This window comes from Python bivittatus, unplaced genomic scaffold (assembly GCF_059951505.1).
Source record: "Python bivittatus isolate LINGU-HERP-01145 unplaced genomic scaffold, Pbiv_v1 ctg000160_np1212, whole genome shotgun sequence".
NCBI classification, from domain to species: domain Eukaryota; kingdom Metazoa; phylum Chordata; class Lepidosauria; order Squamata; family Pythonidae; genus Python; species Python bivittatus.
Genome location: NW_028277076.1, coordinates 166,555 through 184,748, shown reverse-complemented (window position 1 = coordinate 184,748; position 18,194 = coordinate 166,555). Strand labels below are relative to the sequence as shown.

General features: G+C 48.9%; 1 protein-coding gene across 8 annotated transcripts in view; it reads left to right on the top strand.

Annotated features, from left to right (window-relative positions):
- Positions 1-18,194, top strand: part of RGS3 (regulator of G protein signaling 3) — a 46,190-nt gene that overhangs the window by 18,973 nt on the left and 9,023 nt on the right. For all 8 annotated transcript variants that reach the window (XM_088146757.1, XM_088146759.1, XM_088146760.1 and 5 more), the window contains 6 exons: positions 634-818; positions 2,306-2,389; positions 5,560-5,671; positions 6,749-6,792; positions 9,477-9,608; positions 16,190-16,822. In XM_088146757.1, coding sequence (XP_088002883.1) covers positions 634-818; positions 2,306-2,389; positions 5,560-5,671; positions 6,749-6,792; positions 9,477-9,608; positions 16,190-16,822 — 1,190 coding nt within the window. The remainder of the gene's footprint in view (positions 1-633; positions 819-2,305; positions 2,390-5,559; positions 5,672-6,748; positions 6,793-9,476; positions 9,609-16,189; positions 16,823-18,194) is intronic.

Sequence of the window (18,194 nt, the reverse complement as noted above, 5' to 3'; positions counted from 1 at the left end):
CTTGGAAAAATCTCGTGCTGCAGCCATGCAAAGGGGTAAATAAATACCTCCTTGATAAACGTGCACAAAGTTACTTATTAAATATATCACAGTCTGTTTTGCAAATTTCTTGTGTGCTTGCTAACGCAGCCCAAGTGCTCTGATTTTGTATCTTACTGGCTTATGGGCTAGCCGATTCAAAGAACTGTTGCTTCTTTATCCTTGAGAACCTTTGTCCGTAGCAGGGCCTAATGTAAACATGCTCCTATGACAGGGAGACTCGCTTCTGAGTCGGTGGATGTAGGATTGTTGTGTGGGCATCATTTTTCCACTCCATGTTAAGGCAGTTGTAGTGGGTAGAGTGCCATCCTGATCCTTCATTTCTTCTCAGTGTTTTATTTTCCTTAATATCCGACCTGAAGAAGAATGCTGATGTCTCTGTGACACCTAGGGCCAAACTGAACTGACATGGGCTGGACCTTCTGGTGTATTTTACTTTATAAAATGCCACACAGGATATTATGTTATCTGCTGAACTCGTAATTCTGGTTGCATTCCGGTATCCTATTGAGACTGGACTTTATACAGAACTCTGGTGGGCGTAAGAACAGAGGTCCAACAGAATCCCCCCCCCCCCTTGTTCCTTACATCCAGGTAACGTGTGCAAAGGAGAATCTCATGGCAAGAAATCTCGGCTCATGAAGACAGTGCAGACCATAAAAAGCCATGGAAGCAGCCCCCAGAGCTGCCCTCTGCTGGGGCCCCACATCCCGCACTCCAGTTATGGCACGTACGTGACGCTTGCTCCCAAAGTGCTGGTCTTCCCCATCTTTGTGCAGGTGAGACTCAGAAGGGCCCATGCCGGGAAGATACTTTTTCTCTGAGTTGAGCATTTCCCACCTGCCATCAGTTAGTGTTTTGATCCTGCCACCCTTCTAAATGTATGATTTAGAGTCCAGGTTGCATACAAAATCCTTTTGCCTGAAGGCCACTAGATGTAGACAGCCACCTCCTCTCCTATTGCAAAGCTATATGTATAATTTGTAATTGTTTTAATGATTTTAATTATTAAAATTGCTAGCCACCCAGAGTCACTTGGATTGAGATGGGCGGCTATAGAAACTGCACAAACAAATAAATAAATAAATAATATCTTTCGGGAAGCCCTAGGAGCAAGGATTGTGGTACTTCAGGTCATTGGAAAGACAGTGCAGGAAGCATTACCAAGGAGGAGGGGCAGGGCAGGGCAGGGCAGGGGAGGGCAGGGCAGGGAAGGGCAGGGCAAGTGACAGCTCATCCTGTCAAGCAAACTCTTTCCCCTAATGGCCCCCTGCATGCCCCAGGAAACTTACCAGCAAGGCCGTGAAAGCAGGATTCTTTTCCTTGTTGCTGATTTTTAACTTGTCTTCATTCCCTAATGTGAACTGTTACAAGAACTTCGTTGTCGAGCAACACTGCAAAAAAAGCAATGAATAGACCTCGCCCTAGTGCACCCTCTGGCAGCTGGTCTTCAGTGGCATCCAGATTCTGGATGTACCGTATAATTACTGTGGTTAACGCCAGTTGATTGGGACTCTTTGGCAAAGCAGCAGACTTTGTGCAGGGGAGTAGAAACAGCCAGGGAGAGCAAGGTGAGAGTTAAGCACTGAAGAGAAACACTGTGGCAGAAGGTAGCTGGGAAAATTTAATAGGAGGATGTAAAGGCAGGGCAACAAGTATTGCCTCTGCGAATGGAAGCTACTCCTCAGAGGCCCTGCCTCGTTCAGAAACATTTGGGGAAGAGGCTGGACTCACGTTCCATTCCCGTCCTTGTCAGTTTAGTTTCAGTTTAGCTACACCGAGCAGCTGCCTCCGCCACCTGGGCATTCAGGTTGGTCTTGGTGGAGCTACAGCACTGGGAAGGAAGGGGGTGTTGGGGTCGCTGGGCAGATGGTGTTTCCGGGTCTCAGACAGAGATGCCCGGGGGGCAGGAAGACTCCTGCGTGTAAGCTCTTTGCCTCCCTTCTCCTGCACCTGCCACCTTGACGACATTTTCTGTTCAACCAGGATTGATTTAAACTGCTCTTTGGACTCAACTTGTCCTGAAGATTTTGCCGAAGAGCGAAACGATGATCACATCTCCAAACAGTGAATTTTTTTAATAGTTTTTGTGTGACCCTGCCAGCAATCCCACTTGTTTTGTTTTTGATTTCCTGGACTCTGGACTTTCCATTGGTTATCAGGGGCTTGCAGCTGTCAGGCAAGAAATTGATGGAGCCCTCCAGAGAGTTTTCTCATCGTCAGTCTCTGAGCTGTGTATCTGTGTGTGTTTCTCTTACCCCATTAGCCTCTGGACCTTTGCAGCCCAGCCCGGACGCTGCTTTTATCAGAAGAGCTGCTTCTTCATGAGACTCGAAACAAACCAACTCAGGTAAGCATCCAGGCACATCCCAGGGAATGATATTTATTATTACTGACTCTCTGACGGGGAAGAAGAGTCCACTGCTAGCTCTCTGAGCTGCCGTAGTCACAGAGGGCCACAAGGTGCTTCCTCCCAGGGCTCAGGATTGTTGGGGCACACTTGTGACTTATTCAGACAAACAAAGTCACTATGTTAAGATGGAGGGGGGCGACAGAGAAATCATTTAAGTAATTTATCCAAATAATTTATAAATAAATATTTATTTATTTAAATAAATATAGAAAGGGAGCAGTTGGGCCCTCTTCTTTCTGCTTTGTGCCCGGTTCCTCTTGAAAAGCAGACCCATCAGAGGCATTTCCTGGCCGTGGAGACTAAACTTAGGGATGGTACCCTTCTAAACTCCCCGAGAGCCCTGGCTCAGGGACAGACAATATCAGGGAACGACCTGCTGCTAAACAGCACTGCTCTTTTTGTAGAAGAAATCCCGGTTCTGCTCCTGTGCCGTGCAGGCCTGGCCTTTCTTTGGAAGTGCTATTTCTCCTTTCTCAAATGGCCTGTTTGGGTCAGTTATGTTCTGGAGCTGCTCTGCAAGTTCAGGGGCTCCTGCTAAAATTTTCCTTTTGAAGCCCCGCATGTTCAACAGTAAATATTAGTGTGGTGGACCCTCCTCATTTCTATAGAGCTTGCAGTTTTAACACCTTTGCTTTTGAACACGCACACATTGCTGCATGGGTGGATGGTTTCTGCTGTCAGCTGATGGATGAGAGTCCTTGTTTTGAATGTGCAGTTTTCGTTTTGACTTGCCAATTAGTGTGTTGAGATGCTGTTTGTATTACCTCCTGCACGTTGTTGTGGCAAGATGTGCATTGACTCAGTTGGGACTTGCTTCTCAGTGGACATGCATCAGACTGCGCTGCAAGTGTGTCTTGATCAGAAGTCAGCTCTTTTTTTTTCAAGCTGTATGTGACCTTTGGAGGCAGGAATGAATGAGGATCTATTTGTTCACTAGCCCGTTTTGCCTTAAGGCCACTGACTGCTGCCTCAATTTGTAACCAACCTGTAGAGTCTAGCATGCCATTTTCTTGGAGAGAAGACCCAAATATGCACACTGTCTCCACCTGCAAACGGGATAAGTTCCAGAAGAGGCTGTACTGCGACATGTTTCAGCCCATTAAATAGATCTTAAGGCCTGGGGTGAGGGAACATGTCCAGATGTCCCAAAGAGTTCCTGAATGAAACTAAACCTGAATTAAACAATGTGGCTTTAGGGTCTGGAATAGCAAAATTCCTTCTTTAGAGCTCTGCTTGTTTTTAAGAGCCTGTCTGGACACTTTTCCCCATTCACCTCCAATAATGGCTTGTTGTTATTTCTTGGCTAGTATTTCCAAAACAAAAATGGTGGATCTTTTGCTGTTACTGTAATTCCTGAATTTGGCTGGGATGTGCTTTGCAAGTTCCAAGTTTGTCAAGTGTGGTGGTCTTAGAGACTGATTTTGTTGCATTGTGTGTTGTAGGGAAGCTGCTTCCAGAATTTTGCTCAGAATTGTGATAACATAGTATTTTTTTCACTAGAAGAGGAAGAGAAGGGGAAGGGGCAGTTGGCTGTGCAACGTGCGGCGCTCTGCCAGAAATGTCCATTCCCTGAATCATATACTAGTTTCAATCACATCCTGTCTAGACTTGATTTTTGTTCCCACAGTCATAATCTTTGAAACTCTGAGAGACCTGGGAAGTTTTTGGAGCAGTGTTGCAAGAGGAGTTTTAGGCCCATAAAATTGAACTCCAAAATGAGATGCAAGGGCTGACTCTAGAAGCTCTCTGCAGGTGAATGCAAGTCCCTGTCAGGGCACAGCAGCCTGTGGACAAAGAGCTAAAGAGATTTGAAATTACTGCTGTATATCCAGAAACAGAGGCATGAACAGAGCACCAGAATGCCTCGCTGGGTCAGAGTGAAGTAGCCTGCTTTCCCCACTGGCTAAGAAGTGGCTTCTGGAAACCCACAATCAACGCAGCTCTTCCCCCTTCGTATGTCCACAGTACCTGTGCCTGTGGCCCAGAGATGGTCTTCAAACATGCAGACTCTGACAATTCCATTCCTAACTCTCCAGCTAATAACAGCATGCAAACGGCACCTGCAGCAAAACACTGAAGTGTGCCGTTATCCTGGTTAGTGTTCCAGCCAGCTTGCCTCCTGTGGCTCCACAGTTCTCCCATTAGATTGTTTCTCTCCCTTAGTCTTCTATTCCATTAGCCCCCAGAGGGCAGCACTGCATGCCACTGCCCACAGAGTTGGCATTGGGTTGTTCAGGGATTTTTCTACTTCTGCAGACCTTAGAGCTTCCTGAACAGGCTGATAACCTTCCTCTTGTTCATGGGTGGTGACACTTGGAGAACTTAGTTTGCTATTTTATTGAATCAAGTCTGGCTGGCCTTTGGGGCCCTGATATTTAGGATGGTGGTAAGACTTGCCTTTAGACTGGATCCTTAGAGTTTTTTGCTTTCTTACAACCTGCTCTAAAAAGTTTTTTGTAAATCTCTTAATCAAATTCTGCCAGAGTTTCAAAAGATTGTAATGCACTGTTGATTTACAATTGGTTTTAAAGTTTTGTTTTCTTTCTTTTTTAATAAACCTTTACAAGAATAACTTTGCCTAACTCAGAGGTAGGTAACAGATGCCTTAAGGATTTCAACTCCTGTCAGGCTGACTCAAGAAAGAAAAGGGTAGTGACACCTGCAGGACGCCTGAAATGGATTTCAGCTCCCAGAACTCCCCAGCAGCAGGGCCTCCATTGAGATTCTGAGCGTTGAAGTCCACTATCTGGAACTGGCCGTGGCTGGAAACAGTTATGCAGGCAAAACAAAGGCTCGCACCCTATGTCAGGGAAACATCTTGGCAGGGGATTTAGGGCAGACAAAACCAAGCTGACTTGGTTATGGAAACTGCAGCCACAACATTTAATATTAACCTTTAACTAAACAAGCTGTAGAAGGGAATTAGCCCAGTTCCTGAACCAAGAAGAGCAGGATGGATAACTGGCATCTGGTTACAGATTAGCATGGATGAACACTTGATATACTAAACCAAATGTAATAAATTGCAGAAAGAGTTATTAATTTGCTTCGTGGTGTGGTTCTTGAGCTCTGTGAGACTCTTTTCTTTTTCCTCCTGCCTTGTCCAGGTGATTCTCTTTGTTTATTCAGACTTACTGCTGTTCACCCAGGAAGATGAGCCTGGACGATGTAATGTCTTTCGCAACCCCCTTTACCTGCAGGATGTTCGGCTGCAAGAGGGTGAGTCCAGAGCTCTTATGAAAGAATTGCACCTTTTGGTAATGGGCCAGTCCGCCCTCTGGACCAGAGGGATGCCCGTCCTTGGGCCAGCAGGAGGCGATAGGTCTTCATTGTCAGCAGCTGGTATTGAAGGCCTATGCTCGGGGAAGCTCTCTTAACGGTCTGCATTTACTGCTTGCAGCCTGCCTTTCCTTTGTCCCTGGAGCTGAAGGCAGACAAGGCTTTTTCTCCTGTTCTCCACTCTGTCGTATTGTTTCAGTACTCCTGAGTGATTTGAACCCCAAAGATGGAAAGCTGTGACTGCATAAAGCCATGTGATTCTGACTAAGGAGGGACTTGCCCTCCTCTCTGAATCCAGCCAGTCCTTTTAATGAAAGTCGTTTAAATGGCAATGGCACGTTCTCTGGTGATGATTTTCAAAGGTTTATTACCTGTTAAGTGAGGAGATGGCACGAGGGAAGGGAAAATGTTCTGTATCCCCACTCTCTCAAGTCACTCATTGCAGCTCTTCCTTGGGCATCATTTTTCTAAACTAGATGCATAAAATGCTTAAGGGCCCAAATGCTGCCTGGCAGCCAGAACTTCCTGCCTTTCCCTGAAGATGGTCAGGCTCAACAGTAATTTTGGCATTATTTATTAATTCATCTTGCAGTAAGAACCTGGCACCAGCTGTCACCAAGAGCGTCTACTTGGCTTGTGGAATTAGTCCTAGCAGCACCAGGCCAGGAGGAGTGGGAGAGGAGACCCTTTTGGTTTGAGACCATCTGGGCCAGATGAGGATTTACTGCCAAGTAGTTTTATATGTTTTATCAGAAGATCCATAGATGATTGTTTTCATCTAAAACCTAGTCCTGGGTCCATCTGCAGCCAGCAAGAGCACAGAACACTGGACTAGATGTCTCCATGGACTGACTAATTGGCTAGGGTAGCTTCCATAACTAATTGGCTCGTTTATGTGCTCTTCCTTTTCCGTGAAAATAACTAAAGCATATTGAGCACTTGGCCCAAACAATTTTTGTTTTCAGTTGTTGAAGTCAGGGAAAGTTAAATGACCCCTTCAATCTACTTTTCTTGCAGATTCCTCTGAGGATCTGAAATTCTGCATTCTTTATCTGGCAGAGGTGAGTGTCACTTGCAAGTTAGCTTCCAGCCACAATTCCAGCTGTTTATGACTTACTGCATCCATCAGCCTCCTCCTGTAGCTGGTTGTCGAGGGCAGAAGAAAGTGTCACGGGGAGGCGGCAGACTGAATTCTACCTGGAAGAAAGCCTCTCAAAACATCCCAGCCTCAAGGAGCAGCAGTGAATAAGGAAGAGGGTTTCTTGGGCCTTTCTCATTGTGACATTTGTAGTTAGTGTTGCAATAGGCTTCTTTGCCATAAGGGGTCTTCTTAGTGCTCTGAATGTGAATAACGTGGTTCAAGTTAGGGTGGGGTAGTTACGTTCTTGGGTGCAGCCAAAATCCAGCATGGTGAAACTCTGAAGCCCTGATTCAGGAATATGCAGCTCATACCTCACTGCTACTTCCCCTGCTTTTAACTGCCGAGGTTGGATGGGTGATTCTGCAGGACGAGACCAGAGGCAACCTGCGGACCACGTTTATCCCAGTGGTCCTTCCAGAACGCCCCCCGGGTTGGTGGACCAACGTGTTGGACCTGCAAGGCTTTGTTTCTGTTTTGTTTTTGGGTGTGTGTGTGAGAGAGAAAGCTAGCAGGCAAAAGACATCGTTTTATCCCTTAAAAACTTTCACCTTCCCCAACATTGGCCTGATTTGCTTCAGTTTTGGAGGATGTTAAAGGACAAAATAGGAGTCTTGAGCCTTTTATCTCCCCAAATACTCACCCCCCAAATATTCACATGAAACAAAACTCACTGGCCACACCCTCTTTCTGGGGTGCACAAAGGTTGCCCACAGGGCTAGAGTACGCTGATATTTCTCCCCTTTCCTCCTCTGACTAGTGAGCTTGGCCACCCGACAGGATTATTTATCGTGGGTATGCAGCTTGGGTGGAGGCTCCATAGAGGAAAGGCAGGATACTAATGTGGGGCATCACTATTTGGCAGTAGAACTCGCCCCTCTTGGAATACGTTGTCTGTTGCATCTCTGAATGAATTGTTGGTCTCCTATCCTTCCAGTCATGAGTCCCGCAGGGGAATCTTAAGCATAGGTGCTTCTGAAGGCAGTCATGCTCACTCTCACATACTTTAAAAACAAACCTTTTCTAGTGCAGAAGGTAAAAGATGTCACCATCCAAGTGTAATTCAGAAAAAATGGGCGTATGATACCTGGAGGACTTTGAGGAAGTGAAGCCAGTTGGTTGGTCTTCCTTCAGAGTGTGTAAGAAGGAAACCGAATCTGGGCAGTAGCTTTTTTTAGCTGACTTGCCCATTTTAGCTCGAGAGCCAGCCCTTTCTTTACAGGCCATATGTTGATGTTCGACCTTTTGCATGATGTGGGGGGAGATGCCTGCCCTCACACAGGGAAAAGGCTCCTCTCCCGCTTTGCCAGCAGTCGATTTGCAGAGCATTGCTCTTGGCCAGCCTAATTGAATTGATGCAAACCGTTAATTCCATTATCGGTGGCACGGGCGGAGGGCTCAGGGATGGGCTCTGGGATTGCTCTTGAAGGAGAGTGCTTGGGAATCTTTCCATCAGCCTCTTGGGGACATTCTGCATTAAATGCTCTATGATCTGCATCTGCAGCTTTACCAGGGCTAGGTGTAGGCTGTACAAACCTGAATCCATTTCTTGTAAATCACCCCTTTTCATTGCTCCAAGCTAAGAAGATGCAGATGCTAGACGTCAGTAATAACACACGTGTCTTGCGTGTGTGAGGGTGCGCAGCGTCTGTTACCTCAATTGCAGTCCTTTCGGAGGGGACCTGCGCCCCTTGCTCAGTGATGCTGCTCTTCATGGCTTCCGGCACAGATAGAAGGAGATCTGTACTGGGAATTCTGCCCTGAAAGACAGCCATCAGTGTCTGGCAGGGCCATGAGAATGCCCTGTTTTCCCCAGAAAGAAGTGGAAGGATTAAATAGCAGGGTCCCAGCCTGACCAAGTTTACACCTTCCGTTTCTGCTTAAAGAAACGAAAACAAAAACAGCATGTCCAGTCCTGCGTCAGCCTGGGCCTGGCGCTCTCTGAGCTCTCTCCGCATTGTAGTTAACCCGCCTCCTTTTCCTGCTGGCCATTCAAGAGCAATGAGTAAGAGGGTGACAGACTTACCAGTGGTGGGTCCTTTCCTTGAGGATGGAGGCGAGGAGGTCACTGGGAGGGCGGTGATCTTAGTGCCTTCCCCCTTCACAGAGGCATCATTTGGTTTGGGCACTGAGCTGCTTTTAAAGTAACACACCTGGATGCTGTAGAAGGACGAGCTAAAGTTGGGGAGGGAGGACACTGACTCTGCAAGTTGACTGAAACAAATGACATGTAAGCCATCCAGCAGAGCTGAATAAAAATGTTTACTTCACTGAAGTTTCTATCCCTGCAGTTCCTTTCCTATTGGCCTTAGAGGTCAACCCAGATGGGCTCTTGGGTTTGGATTTTTGCACATCTCCAGTGGGAGAAAGATCTGGGAAAAAGCCCTCCCAGAACCCTGTCCTGGCATCATGGTGTAAGAACTGGTGCATTTAACTGGTTTTGTTAAAAGGGCTCCTTGTCAGCTGGTATCCCAGGTGGGCTGGCCAGCCCATCTGTGAATGTGGCAGCTGAGGAAGGCGAGCCACGGGTCCAGTCTGGGGCTGAATGTGGGTCTTGTGGAGCGCACTTTCCAGACCCGCCCTTGCCTCTGTGTCCCTGTGTGCTAGAAGCTGGAGTGTGTGCTCAGCCTGCAGGCTCACTCCCGCGAGCAGAAGACCAGGGTGTGCTGGTGCCTGATTGATAACATCCTGAAGCAGCAGCCGAGGACAACTCCAACAGCCCCCCCGGCCGAGAGCAAGGTAAGGAGCGGCGAGAGGGAGGGGCCCACAGGCTCTTCTGGCCTGCCGGAAGGGCGACCGAAGAAGTTAGGTGACCGGGCGTGGCCAGCCAGTACCAGGGTCCCTGCTTGACCGGGCGGAGGCAAAGTTGGTCAGTGCGTGAGCCGCAGGGCCTGCCATGGACCCTCGCGTGCGATGGTAGCGCCGGGCAGAAAAAGGGACGCGAGGGCCAACAAAGAGCCCGCTTCGGCCCCCTCCTTCCCCCAGTGGTCTGGCAGACACCTCCCGGGGACTCCCGGGGGGAAGGAGGGAGGGCCCTTCTTCCTGAGCATCCGCAGGGCACCCCGGTGGCTTTTGCCTTGGTGCCTCTGTAGTCTTGGCGACATCCGCGAAGGCTTCACCGGGGCTGCCTCGCCTCTCCTTAGCAAGTTTCAGGTGCTGTAACGGTTACCGATCAGGCAGGCGTTCGTCCCCTTAGGTATACTTTGCGCAGAGACCAGAAATGGCGAGACCTCCCTGCCGACTCCCCCTCGGCCTGCTGAGTTTTTGCTGCGAAAAAGCGGCTTGTTTTCGTGCTGCGGTCTTGGGGGAATGGGCACTTGCCTGTCCTCTGAGGGCCTCCTTGAGCTTGTTTGTCCGGCGGGGGTGGGGGTGCGGTGGGTGGGGTGGAGAGGAGCTGGAGTGCATCTGCGGCCTTGGGCAACATGCAGGCTTTGTTTCCCAGAGTCTGGCTGGTGTTGAAGGCTGGCCTTTGTTCCCAGGAAGGGCGGGAGCCAGCAGTGCCTGCCTCTGTCCAGCTGATATCGATCCTGCCTCTGGCGTTTTAGGAGCATAATCGGAATTGGCTGCTTTCTGGCAAAGTTCCTGACTGCACTTAATCCAATGATGATATGATTTAGGGAGGCCAATAAAATCCTCCTCCGCAAGTGTTGCTTCCTCTCAGGCGCCCGCACAAAAGAGAAGGCAGGGCTGGTGAGCAGCCGTCGGATAGCTGCTCTCTGGGCGGCGGCCCCTGTTTGGGGGGCCCCTCCCCTCTGCCTGGACACCCTCCGAGGCAGGTCCCTGTCTAGACAGCTGCTGCCTTCTCTCCTGTATTCCTGCCCACCCCGGATGCGCCTGGTCTGTGGCCGCTCAGGAGCGGCAGCCTCGCGGGGAAGGCGGGCTTGGGGTGGCCCCTTCTTCCCTTGCCAACCCTTCGGGGAAGGCGTTGGCAGCCCCAGGACACCTGCTTCAAGGCCTGCGAATTGGAAGGGGCTGCAGGACTCCTCTCATGCAGGTAAGAGGCAAACAGTCGGGCTTCTGGGATGCTTCTCGCCTTGTAGAGGTTGTATCGTGATCATGGATTGCTTTAATGTTTCTTACAGGGTTGCAGTGAGCTTTGCCCCCCCCCCCGGCTTTCTTAAAGAAATTGAACGGATGCAGATAGCCCGTCCCTGCCAAGGTTGAAAGAGGGGTTCTGTGCTATGTGTTTAGTTTGGGCGAGAATACTTAACGGCTGTGAGAACAGAAGAGGGTGCATGGTGATTCTCTCTGAATTCGTGCTTTGGAAGAAGTGATGTCACATGGCTGAAGACAGGGGACTTAGCCCTCATGCAGTGACACTAAATGAGAAGTGACTGCAAAAGGAGGAGAAACTACTTCTGTTTGCTTGATCTTTGTGCTAAGAAAGCATAATTCCTCTGTGCGGACGGTGGCTGAAGGCAGCAGGAGCAGGCTTGGTCGCCCAAGCAGCCTCAGGGGATGCCAGAAGGGATGGAGCGTCTCAGGAAGGGGGGGGGGCAGGTGGCAAAGCGGCTTGTGGCGGCCGGAGGAGGAGTGCGGGATGGCTTCGGGGAGGCAGGAGATCGTGGTGGGGCAGGAACGTAAAAAGCTTTCCCTGCAGAGCAGTCGTGTGCTACAGGGCTTTTCTCCATCCCTGATAAACTAAGGAAGGTTTGTAAAAAGGTGAGTGTTAGTTACAACAACAAAAGAAGGCCTTCCATGAAAATAGATGCATTCTGAGTTTCTCCTGGCAACTGTGGATGCTTCCCGTGAATGGCTTCGGCGTCAGCTGAGGAGATGGCCGGCAAAAACGTGCTGGGGCCCTGCCCTTGGCCTGGCAGTTGAGGCACTTCTGAAACTGTTCCGCCAGTAGGCTTAGCTGGGGCAGTGACTTCAGGCCTGCCCCCTCTTCCCTCTCTCTCCCCCACGCACCAATCTGAACTTAGGTAGCTGAGGCAGAGATGCGGCTTTTCTGCTTGGGCTGTTCTTGTATAGCATCTGGAGGGTGTAAGTATATGTCTAGCAACATCCCCTTTCTAGACGGTGAATGCCCCTTCATGATTATATCAAGCATTCTAAGGCCGAACCCAAACAAGAGTACTAGGCTTAACCCTTTGCTTAATTTGGCTTAGGTCAGTTGGGGCACTTTTTTGTCTTAAGAGCTTTGAAATTGATCTAACTGATCACTCGGTTAAGCGTTGCAATCTCATTTATCTATTTCCTACTCATTTCCTATTTCCTGGTGAAGACGCTATGTGTTGTGACTGTGCTGGGCCAGAGTTAAGCCTTCTCGCCTTGAAACCCATGGATGTGAACTCTTTGTCGGAACCAAGTGTTCCTGAGCATGTTTGCATATTTACCACTGGCACTAATCATTGGTTGCCCATTGCTAAATATCTGGGGATATAGGAAGCAGAAATTTTCACTCAGATTCTTCAGGTTTTATTCTCTTTCCTCATCTCCTAGAAGTTCCTTTTCTGGACAGGGAGCGATCATATTTTAACTTTCATGTGCTCTGGTAAATTGAGGAGAATATGAAGTGTATCAAATCTACCTCCTATGGCATCTGCTACATCAAAAGGCCATCCCTATGAGTCAGTGTTCCATTGCCTGCCTGGCTCAGCTCAGTGGAAAAATGGGATATTTTGTGTATTATCTGTGCCTGTTCCAAGGGGAAGTCACCAGGTCCCTTCTGTGATGTGGCATGATGGCTGCTTGAGCAACAGGGTGTTTACATCCCTCTTTTCTTTCTCCTACCCCCCCCCCCCCCACGGGAAGGAATATCTCTTATAATTTGCTCCCGCTGAGCAAAGGAGACATGTTGGAACCTGACCAGCTCTGTTTGTTTCCTGAGCTAAAATCTTATTTACATCTGAACCTCAGTTGTTCAATTAAGCATTTCGGCTAGTGCGGGACAAGGAGCCAAGACAGGGAACGCCAGCAATCTGTCAGGTGTGGGTAAATACCGGCAGCAGATCTCAATTAGCTTTGGGCCCCTGAGCAACATTTGCTGAGGCCTGAAAGTCAAACAGCTCATTTGGAGGAGGAAGTGTGAGTCAAGTGGCTTGCAGAGAAATTGGTGGGGCCACTCTCAGGTTTGGGACATACGGATTGTAGGTGCTTCTGACTGCTATTTCTGGGTGAGTGATTTGCAGGTAATGCCATGTGAGGGAGTGATGCTCGGGGACTGCATAGTAGAGAGACAATCCGTTTCTCTACAAATAATGTCCGGATTAGGACCCCTTGTTGAATCTCTTCCTCTATGTTCCCATCACGCAGTAGGCAGGAATGACAGATTTGTTGCCAGTTTAAAAACGGATGGCAGGCTTCCTGCTTGTATTCAGCCCTCTTATTTTCCATCCTGTTTGTGACCAAACTCTCTGAGTTCAGTGATCTCTGCCCAGTTTACCTGCAAGGTCACCTAGTCTCTGCAACTGCTCCTCAGTGGCAGATGGCCTGTTTGCCTTATTAGAAGATGGTAACTGTATAGAGTAGCATCTTGGGAGTGCTTCCCCGTCCCAGCAGATATCAGTACCACTTTTCGGTGCCAGAGCTTGCAGCCCTGATTTTCCTTAAAATTTCAGCAGCCCTTATTTGGAGGTGAGGGGAGGCTACAGTTGGACTCTTTGGGGTGAAGAACTCTTTAATTTAATTTATTCAATTCAGACACTGGCCAACTCCACACAACTCTGGGTGGTGTGCAATAAAGCCAGCGGAATACAAACAGAACACAATAATGATAGAAGAATAAGCAACAAGAACTGATGGCTTGGGCATCCTCCTGAAAAGTGATTAGGGTTGCAGCTTACTGTTAAAAGGGGTGGGCGTCATTACAGTCCAAGGGAGTGGGTGGATTTGGCCTAATACTTGAGCCCTAGCACAAGAGGGCAAGGTGGACACGGTTGGCAGGCGCTTGAGCGCTGCAGTGGAGAGCACTGGCCTGCTGCGCTCATTTACGTAAGCATGATGCAAGCAGATTTTTAAAATGCTGGGGGCCGTAAACAGCGTTGAAAGTGACTGTGACTGTGGATGGCGGGTTTTTCTAACCACCTGATGTTCGTTCGTTCGTTCGTTCATTCATTTTAAATTTAGTCACCGCCCATCTCACTCAGCGAGCGACTCTGGGCAGTTTACAATAAAATAAGAATAAAAACCAATTAAAATACAATTAAAACAGTAATCAGAAATAAATAATATAATCCAAGGGATAGATTAAGTGGAGAGCAATAGGGGATTTGTGGCGTAAGTGTCTTAGAGAATGCAGATCGGACCACAGCACCTGCCCCCCCCTTTCCCCCATCCTTTAATCCTCCTGCGACCAGGAGAGCCAGGGAGCCTCTGTCAGCCCTAAACAAACTGATAGAAGCAGGAGCCAGACAGCAGGAACGATCTTGTTGGGTAGGGAAATCAACTTCCCACCCCCACTCCTTGCTGCCAGGCATGGCAGGCTCTCGGGAGCCCCGGCAGTGCCAGAAATGGAAGGAGAGGCACTGAGGTTCATGATCTAGAGAGCAGCATGTCTGTCCTCAGACTTACTCGCTGTAGAAGGCTTGGCGGCCTGCAGGAAGGACGCCAGGTGGTAGTTGTGCTACAGGCACGTGGCTGGAAAACACGGCCTCTTTCTGGAAGTGTTGGGCAGGTATTTCTAACCTCTTGCACTAGGACCCCCAGAAACAGATGGGTTTCTGAGAGGGGGGGCGGGCTGGGACAGGACATATCAGCCAGCAGGAAGCCATGCTTCTCAGGGCTTTCTTACAGAAGGGGGGTGTCCTTTGCAGCCAGTCTGTTCACAAACCATTTGCTTCTGCTGTCCAGCGGGGCTGCTGGTCTGTTGAAGGTTATCAGATGGGACCTTCTGCAGTGAACCCTCCTTGATGCCATTTTTGTAGCCTGGTGAACTGTGAGGCTTGGCTGTAGTGTAGCTTTCTGAATGGAAAGAATGAACTTTCCGCTAGATCTGAAAAATGGTAAAGGAAATCTGGCAATCCCTCTGTTTCATCCCAAGGACTCTGTTTCTTTTACCAACTGCTTGACAGGAAGTATGAACAGATGCTGCATTCCCTATTGACATGTCTCCTCGCTGGGGGAAAGCAGCGCCAAGGAGATTTCTGCCTTCGGAAAGCACTCTTGTCACCCCGTCTGCCTACAGGCCCATCTGGCTGCTCAGCCAGGCACATCCTCTGATTCCTCCCCTTTCATGGCAAACGGGCCACTGCCACAAAAGGAAGAAAGGAGGGCAAGGCAAAGGCAGGCCTCCCCTTTCTTCTCAGCAGACCTTGGTGCAAAGTGTGAGAAAAGGTCCCTCTCTCCTCAAGCCCTTTCTGATTGCTGCCTAGGAGGCTTGGGGCTGGTCAAGTGGTCTTTTCTCTCCTTGTCTGCACTTTGGTTTGGAAACATGGAAATGTCCCATTATGAACTATTCCAAGGTGTTATCTCTGAGAAGGAATTCATGGGGGGGGGCACGATTAAGAGAAAGTTTCTGAATTCGTCAGGCTGGGGTAGTGTAGAATTTGCCTGCTGGCAAACAGCCCCCAACACCGTGCCTCTGTGGTTGAGTCAGGCACAAACTCCTTGTAGGTGGCTCGCTCAACCACCATGAGGTTGCAGAAGCCAAGCATCCAGGCGTCTGCTCTAGACACTTAAAAGACCAGACCATTCCCAGTCTCTGTCTGGGAGCATCCATATCCTACTGCAGCTTCTTTGCCAGTTCCTTCTTTTCTTACGGCGCAATTGATCAGAAAGGGGAGGGCCTTCTTCCTGGTGGTCTTTTGACAGTGGTTTACAAGGCATTGGGCATCCAAGTGGACTGAAACAGGTGGAAACCAGGGCCTTAAAGAAGAAAACATCTGCAGAAAATAATTTGGAAGCAGGAGGGTCTTTCACACAAAATTTGGGAGCAAATACTGTGATATCAGAGGATCATTGCTTGCAGTTAGAACAGATGGTAGTGACCTCAGTCTGAGCAGCTGATTAAATATAAGGAAAGTGCAATATATGCTGGCCTGTATGCTGGTTAACGTTAATGCTCTGTGCCACATTTTTATGGTTGCATAATACGGAATTGGGGGGGGAGTTCTGTGCAAGGTCTGGGATGGGAGGTGGGTGTCTCTGAAGGAGTAGTCTTTGTGGTGTGACCAACTATGTCCCTTATTTGAAGGAAATGCTCCTGATGTATTTGGGATTCAAGGGACAGGTCGTCCACATGTACTTAAGCATCTGCTGCTGTTCTAAGACATCAGCCTCTGCTTGACCTTTCCAGTATTATTTGGGACACTGGAGCCTTTCTACCCCATTTCCAAACATACGGTTGGCCCTTTTTCCTTCCTCTTTGTTTCTCCCAGATGCTTGAGCCAGAAGCTGAGAAGCTAGGGGCAGTGCCATCCGCGGGGGAGGATGACAGCAGCCGCCTTGCCTACCCTGTGGTGGAGGACTCAGTAGTGGGGCTGACAGAGGATGCTGTGGCAGAAGTCCAGGGTATCCCTACGGAACAGGGGAAGCAGACGTGCCATCTCGAGGGGAAGGAGCAGGAGGTGCCCTTTGCCATCCCAAAGTTGCAGGTGGACAGTACTTTTAGCCAAGACCTGACATGCCTCACCAGCCTCAAGCTCAGTGGCCCAGTGGAATTGGCTGATGAGGAAGAAGAGGAAGAAGAGGAAGAGGAGGACAGCGATGAGGCCTATCTGACCCGGGCGGAAAGAAAACGCTGCAGCTTGTTTGAAACGTCGGTGTGTAAGTCAGCTTGCAGCCTGAGTGTGCAGAACTCGCTGCGCCGTCGGACTCATAGCGAAGGCAGCCTTCTCCAGGAGCCCCGAGCTGGCCACTGCTTCACCTCTGACACCAGCCTGAATTATACTGAGATGCAAGGACCCACCCCTGGCTGGACGCTGCCTTCTCCCCAGACCCTCAAGAAACAGCTTATGAAGAATGGGGGCTCCATCCACCAACTCACTCTGCTCTTTGTTGGGAATCGGAAGGTAGGCAAGCCAGAGCGTGCGTACGTGTGTGTGTGTGTAGAGGAGGGAAACCTTGGAAAAACACCAAATCTCCCCATTTCCATATTGGTGTAATAATGGGGGCAGTTGGGAGTACTTTGGGAACAGTTGTGCTAGAAACAGTCGCAGAAGGTCCAGGCTGGGGATTATCTTGGATTTTGATACCATGCTGCTGTCTCTGCTGCCTGCTGGGTCTGCTAGGGCCTTGTGCTACGCATGTGGTTGCTTCAGGCAGGCCCCTTTCGGGGATCCAGGTAGACAGCTGGGGCTCAGAGTGAAGGGCTGGACGACCTCATGCCTAAGACGTAGCACTATGCGTTGGGCAGTGCCGCAGGAGAGCAGCAAGAAAGCTCCAGTGGACTTTCTCAGCACCCTGGGAATCCCAGTTTTCAGGTTTATTTAGAGAGCCTGAAAAATACATTCCTAGTCTTTCAAGTGGTGACAACAGATTTTCTGGACCTTCTCACAAGCAGGTCCTTTCTGATATGACACTGTCTTCTTTCCTTGGATCTCACAATTGAAAGCTACAGAAGTTTAGGTCCACTATATTATGTACCATGTTTATTTTCCAGATAATGCAAATAGAATAGTTTGTCATCTTGACCAAAGACAAAACCCAGTGATTCTCTTATTCTGTCTAGGATGGCAGCTATAGACTCTTGTAGGGCAGGGATGGCAGCAGTTAATCTCTCTGCATCGTGTAGTGGATCCATCTGCTGAAACCCAGGCTTGGTAGAACTCTTGGCCCCGAGGTTCTGTGTATCTAACCCAGTTAACAACAGGAAGCTTCAAGAAATGGCCACTGCCTGGAACTTACAGTACTCTCTGATTTGCAGATGAGCTTCTAACGTTACAAATGGAAATTCCGCCTCGCCCCTCCTCAAAGGTACTAGAAGTGTGCTTCTGACCTCCAGCGGAGGCAGGAGACTTAACAGCGAGTGCACAGAGACAAATGTAAAGAACAGCTTGAAAGGCTTGCCTGAGAATTAACTTCCTATTCAGTAAAACAAAACCCTTAGGGGGAATAGGCTAAAGAGAAACTGATAGACAGTGTTCCCTCCCTCTCAAATATCTGGTAAATTTTGACTTCATTTTGTTCTCCTTTGCCCTTCATGCTGCTGAACTAATTGTGTTGCTCAGCTCTTCATACTATTAGTATTTATTTAGAATATTTCAGTGCATCAGTTTATTTAAAATATTTTTATCTAATTTCTGTTTAAAAAGCACTCAAAGTAGCTGTTAAAAACGACTGGGATATAAGATGTTGCCTGAATGCTGCACTGTCAGTTGAAGGAAGCATTTTTTGTGGTTCATGTATTCGGAGCACAAATGGCCCAGTGAACCTGTTTGATGT